Source organism: Myripristis murdjan, chromosome 13 (assembly GCF_902150065.1).
Source record: "Myripristis murdjan chromosome 13, fMyrMur1.1, whole genome shotgun sequence".
In the NCBI taxonomy this organism is placed as follows: domain Eukaryota; kingdom Metazoa; phylum Chordata; class Actinopteri; order Holocentriformes; family Holocentridae; genus Myripristis; species Myripristis murdjan.
The window spans coordinates 34,770,840-34,777,486 of record NC_043992.1 but is presented as its reverse complement, the minus strand read 5'-3'; the positions used below and the strand labels follow the sequence as shown (position 1 = coordinate 34,777,486).

The 6,647-nt window shown below is 39.4% G+C and overlaps 1 protein-coding gene across 1 annotated transcript; it reads right to left on the bottom strand.

Annotated features, from left to right (window-relative positions):
- Positions 1 to 4,868: 4,868 nt before the first annotated feature.
- LOC115369751 (putative gustatory receptor clone PTE03) lies at positions 4,869 to 6,167 on the bottom strand. Its single transcript, XM_030066416.1, has 2 exons — positions 5,267 to 6,167; positions 4,869 to 4,912 (listed from the first exon to the last, which is right to left on the bottom strand). The coding sequence occupies exons 1-2, from the start codon at positions 6,165 to 6,167 to the stop codon at positions 4,869 to 4,871; spliced, it is 945 nt and encodes a 314-aa protein (XP_029922276.1).
- Between the last annotated feature and the right edge of the window lie 480 nt (positions 6,168 to 6,647).

Here is a 6,647-nt window from a genome sequence, read left to right as displayed (position 1 = left end):
TTATAACAATAACAATAATTATAACAATCACTACTGTACATAATATACTGTACAGCTATCTGGTGCTAACTTTATTGCCGTTTGAATGAACTTCTATGGGTCCACTGGCAAAAAATGTACAAAAGCTTCCCTGCCTTATGAGTGAAGTTAGTTATAGATACACTATATTACCAAAAGTATTCGCTCACCCATTCAAATGATCAGAATCAGGTGTCCTAATCACTTGGCCTGGCCACAGGTGTATAAAATCAAGCACTCAGGCATGCAGACTGTGAAACAAGACATTTGTGAAAGAATGGGCCGCTCTCAGGAGCTCAGTGAATTCCAGCGTGGAACTGTCATAGGATGCCACCTGTGCAACAAATCCAGTCGTGAAATTTCCTCGCTCCTAAATATTCCACAGTCAACTGTCAGCTCTATTATAACAAAATGGAAGCGTTTGGGAACAACAGCAACTCAGCCACGAAGTGGTAGGCCACGTAAAGTGACGGAGAGGGGTCAGCGGATGCTGAAGCGCATAGTGCAAAGAGGTCGCCGACTTTCTGCACAGTCAATTGCTACAGAGCTACAAACTTCATGTGACCTTCAGATTAGCCCAAGTACAGTACGCAGAGAGCTTCATGGAATGGGTTTCCATGGCCGAGCAGCTGCAGCCAAGCCACACATCACCAAGTGCAATGCAAAGCGTCGGATGCAATGGTGTAAAGCACGCCGCCACTGGCCTCTAGAGCAGTGGAGACGCGTTCTCTGGAGTGATGAATCACGCTTTTCCATCTGGCAGTCTGATGGACGAGTCTGGGTTTGGAGGTTGCCAGGAGAACGGTACATTTCAGACTGCATTGTGCCGACTGTGAAATTTGGTGGAGGAGGAATTATGGTGTGGGGTTGTTTTTCAGGAGCTGGGCTTGGCCCCTTAGTTCCAGTGAAAGGAACTTTGAATGCTTCAGGATACCAAAACATTTTGGACAATTCCATGCTCCCAACCTTGTGGGAACAGTTTGGAGCGGGCCCCTTCCTCTTCCAACATGACTGTGCACCAGTGCACAAAGCAAGGTCCATAAAGACATGGATGACAGAGTCTGGTGTGGATGAACTTGACTGGCCTGCACAGAGTCCTGACCTGAACCCGATAGAACACCTTTGGGATGAATTAGAGCGGAGACTGAGAGCCAGGCCTTCTCGACCAACATCAGTGTGTGACCTCACCAATGCGCTTTTGGAAGAATGGTCAAAAATTCCTATAAACACTCTCCTCAACCTTGTGGACAGTCTTCCCAGAAGAGTTGAAGCTGTAATAGCTGCAAAAGGTGGACCGACATCATATTGAACTCTATGGGTTAGGAATGGGATGGCACTTCAGTTCATAGTATGAGTAAAGGCAGGTGAGCGAATACTTTTGGTAATATAGTGTATGTTTATTGTTGTATTTGACAGACATTTTAATATTTTACAGATAAACAAGGTGACATAGCATTGCAGCTGCTTCCAGTGCTGCTCCCAACTGCACTCTACAAAGTCGGGAGAAGAGTTTTCCACCCCAGCAGCCTGGAGATTCGCAAGGCCTTCATTGACATCCAGCCTGTAAGTTTAGAGTATTTTTAGCTGTGAGTTTATTATTTTCCTTGCCATTATAAAGCTTAGGCGCAGCACTGAAGGTTTTTACGCAGCACCTAACTCAAATGAATGGGACACAAAAAACCTTTTTAATATGCAGCGCCCAAGCTTAAAAAAAAAAAAAAAAAAAAATCTACCAAACAAACAAACATTTTGTCTGTCTATGCTAGGTTTGATGGTTAAAGTGTTTATTATGTGAGCTAAACAGGCTCCGAAGATTTCAGTTACCTCTGGCTCAATGGTTCAAGTTTTCATGATTTTAAAGTGGAAATAATAATTAGTCCATGAACGTTACTGAAAACGTTTTTTGTTTTTTTTTTTTTAATTTGCAATATGCAATTGTTTGCCAAAAGAAAGTTTGGTATGAGGATCGTTAATGTGAAATGAATTGTTTTAAAATATTAATAAAATAATGCCTGGGATATTATGTACTTGTTTCATAATTTTATAAATTAATTTTACTAGTTCATTTCTTAATGCAGAAGTCAATAGAAAAAAGTCATTTTAATCCATATAATACCGATAACCCAGAATTTGGGTTGTATTTTTCAACCCACTTTTTGGTAAGTTTAACCCATCAATATAGTCATTTCTACCCATTTTTGGGGTAGAAAACATAACCCAACATGCTGGGTCAGACCAATAACCCAACTGTGCTGTGTTATAACAACCCAGTGCTGGGTCGGTCCCTTTTTGACACAGCATTGGGTTACCAAAATAACCCAAATTGAGTTGTTTTTAACCCAGCAGTGGGGGGTTGTGACCTAACAACCCCCCACCCAACCCCACCCCAACCCCACCCCGCCCCACTCACTCAGTAATTTGGAGATGGTTTGGATTCAAAGTGTCAGATGACCAACAGCAAAATGTGTTCTGTAAAGAGTGACAAAAACCTGTTGCAACTAAAGGTTTGAGCATGGCAAATCTCTTCCACCACTTAAAACAGCACCATAAAGTGCAGTACGAGGAGTGTGTCAGACTACATGCTGCGACCCCGACCTCAAGGCCTCCCCAGCCTGCTGCGCCGAAACAAACCCTCAACTCAACAATCATGTAAACAGACAGGGCCTGCCTGTTTATATGATTGTTGAAATTTGCACAAAGAGATGCACTTTGTAACGTAGTGTATTTTTGAATTAATTACTGTGTGTATTTTTGTCATGCAGAAAAGGGACATTATTTGTTTTATTTTATTCAAGGAGCATTTTACTTCATAAATGCACACTTTTTTTTTCAATTTGTTTTATACATTTTGATATTGTGCAGAGTGACCTCTGTTAATAAACATGCCTGTGTGACATTTGGCACGTGGCTTAAACTTCTAATATTGAAAAAAAAAAAAGAAAGAAACTAACAAGGATGCTATGCTATAATGCTTTGGGGGAAACCCCAATTAAGTCACAGAAAAAATATCAGTATATATCAAGTTATGGCCGTTCTGGTTCGATTGTATGCATCAAAGCGTCATCTCAAGGCTAAGGCAAAATATCGAGATATATATCGTGTATCGTGATATGGCCTAAAAATATCAAGATATTAATTAAAGGTCATATTGCCCAGCCCTACCTCCCAGATGAGCTCATAGGGGTCAGATTCCCATCGGTCAGCCAGGTTCTTTTTTCCTCGTTCTGTCGTATTTGCCAAGGAGCACACGGTCGCCCACAGATGCATGAGTACCTTTGACCTTTTTGTCAAACTGCTGTTTTTGACATGCTTGCTGTCTGGCTGCATGTTGTTGAGCAGCTTCCATTGACTCCCCCAGGTCATGTTTCAGCTTAGTGACATAGGCATTATAGTCAACCATTCTCTCATCTCTGAGAGCAGATTCAAGCATGACACCCACAGGAAAATGGGGAATCATTCCAAACATCAGATAGAAAGGTGCACAACCTTTGTCTCATGGCTAGTACAATTGTATGAGAAATTCAGGTTGTTGATCACGTCAATAACTGTGACAAAAAGAAAACCTGAGCATTACAGGCAACAGATAAGGAAACTTTATGGCACAACAGTTGGATTGGGTTGTATTAGGTTGTGCAGGTGGACCTATTAAAGTGGCCATTGAGTGTATACATTAATTAATTAATTGTTTGTTTGCTTGTTTTTGTTTTATTTGTTTGTGTTGATCAGCCCCTTCAGTCCTGCTGGCCTACAGTATCCTGCATTTGAGTCCACCTGCTCTGCCTGCACATGACACAAATAAGAAAGAGGCTTATCACTTTTGTTCAGAAGAGGATAAAGTCAAAAGCCTTGAGTTAAAACAAGGTTTATCTATAGGGCAAAAAATATTCCCTTATTTGCTTTGATTTGAAAATAACAGCTTTTTTTAATCTGCTTTTTCTGTGCTGCATGTCTTGGCTGTGGCTCTGAGGTGTCATCTTTTGAACAATAAAAATATCAAATGTCTAGCATGGCATTAAATTTATTAATAAATAATTTAAGTACATCGGTCACTAAAGAGATTGCACAAATTGCACATATTTTTTTATTTTGACAATTTCATTTCATGTTCTTCAGAAGTCTTTATTGTCATATGCACAGTAATCCGACAAGGAAATTCTTACTTCACATTTCCCTTTGTGCTGCCAGCAATAACACACACATATAAAACAGAATATCCATAAAGTATCTTTCATTTTCATCACAAATATGATATCAATGACATTTTGCTTATGCTGTACATCTCAATAGTCTTTCAGTCATCATTAATGTCATTAATGTGATGCATATTCACAATATTTCCTTCGCATACATCCTGATATCACATTCGTCATGATATATATATAAAGATGACATAAAGCCTGTGTTGCAGATATGACCTGTTGACCTGTATCACAAGTTGGGATAATTAGCAAGTAACATGTTTTGGAAATTTCTTTGAAATAACTCCCATCAACTTTTACCTCAATATTTGCTTAAAAAAAAAAAAAGTGCCGGCAGCATCATGTCATAATTATATTCTGCTGTTTCTCAAGAGCAGGTTATAAATGGATGGTAATTTCTTTACAAAATTTCCAGGAAAGTAATTGATTGATTGATTGCCACAATTACAAACACTTTATTCCCTGGTCCACTGTTTCCTGGTAAATAGATTATAATTAGCAAGTAACTTCTGTGAAATTTTCGAGAAATAACAGCCAAATAATTGAACTGTATAATAACTGTATCATGATAATTGTATAATTATATTTTATTTTCCAGTGAGCAGTTGATCATTAGATGGCACTTTATTTCATATATTTATAAAATTAGTCCTAAGTTCTACTTGGAAATAACTTGGCAAGTACCTTCAATAGGTCTATGACATTTTATTTGCATGTTTTCTGTGCAATTTGTGATCAGTGTTCTTTCCTTTTACTCAGGATGATTTCTATATATGTTCCAGAGATCAGATTAGTAATTTTAAATGAACACATAGACCTCACTGATGTTAATTATTCACCTGAGGGCAGCAGGCAGTGACCTGCAGCCACTTACCTAATATGAAGCTTCTGTATAACGTGTGTGTAACTCAGTTGTTACAGCTTAACTCCAAACTGTTTTCTGCCTAACTTTTGCAGAAACAGTAGGAAAGCCTTGACTTGACAAGTGACTTGTGTTTCTTGTTATTCCTGGATTGAACACACATTTCTTTTGAAGAACATCATTATACTTTCCCTGAGTTCTTTAGTTTTCAGCCCATATATAAGAGGGTTCAAAAATGGGGGGAAAACTAGAATTGACACACCAAGAGTCCTTCTCATGTAAGGAGACACACTTTCAAAGCGGTGAGAAATCACAACAAAAGCAGTATTGATCTGTAGGATTAAGAAAACCACTAGGTGAGTCCCACATGTCTGAATGGCTTTCTGCCGGGCAAGCGACTGCTTATTTGTTAAACAAGTGCGCAAGATCTGGATGTATGTGTATATGATCACTGCCAGTGATCCGCCTTGGAGGACTACTGTCCCAAATATCCCATAGTAGTTGTTTACTTTAGTGTCCTCACAGGCTAATTTCACTAATGAGGGATTGTTGCAGTATACATCCACTATATTTGTCCTGCAAAATTTTAACCGCATGACCAGAAATAAGAGAACTAGCATCAACAAAAAATCTAAAAGCCAAATACAAACAATCAATCCCACCAACTTATTTTGAGTCATGATGGAGTTGTACCTCAAAGGAAAACATATAGCAATATATCTGTCATATGCCATAGCACTTAGGATGAGCAAATTACCTCCACCATAAAGGTGAATCAGCAGAGCCTGAATAAAACATGCCGGGAAGGAAATCAATCTGTTTTGTGACACGATGCTGAGCACCAGGTGAGGGAAAAACGCTGTAGCACCCATGATGTCACTGAGGGGCAGGTTGAAAAGCAGGATTAACATAGGATTATGCAGTTTCCTATTCAAGGCAATCGTCATTAAGATCAGCAAATTACAAAACAGAATAAATATATACGTAAGGGTCCCAAAAAGGAATGCTGGGTAAATAGTTGCTGTAGATAAATCTAATGATTCCATTTTCAGTAAAGTTCCATTAGGAAGAGAGGCATTTGTATTCATAATTACACAATGTCACTGCTTCCTCCTGAAAGTTATGTTCCTCTTGCACAGGAGAGAAAAAAAAGTAGCAGACAGCACCTAATAAACAGACAGTTTTAGATGAATGGCTGCTAATTGATTTACCTGTCCTCTCCGATCTTACCCTTTGGCATGTTCTTATCACAGTCCTCAACTGTGATAATATTCTGCAAACACCCGCTCTTTTATCGATGTTTAAGCACAAGAACAACCCATCAGCAGCCCAATCAGCATCTGAGCTGTCTGAAAAACACACTGACGATCAAGTGGCAGGACCGAATTCCCAAACCAGAGGTGCTCAACCAGAGCAACACAACCTGTATCACCACCCTGTTTACGCCAAGATTGCCTTCAGGATCACCTAAGCAAATCACTGGTGACCTTAAGAGAGGCAGGTGAGCAGTAGGTTCAGAGAAGTGTTGTAAGGACACCCTGGAAGCATAATAAAGGCTTAATAGTGTA

What these genes read in the sequence shown, in the direction of transcription:
- LOC115369751 (XM_030066416.1), bottom strand. Translation starts at nt 6,167, where the DNA reads ATGAATACAAATGCCTCTCTTCCTAATGGAACTTTACTGAAAATGGAA. An exon ending in AACTAAAGAACTCAGGGAAA is followed by an intron (nt 4,913 to 5,266) that starts GTATAATGATGT and finishes AAAATGTCATAG; the next exon opens with ACCTATTGAAGGTACTTGCC.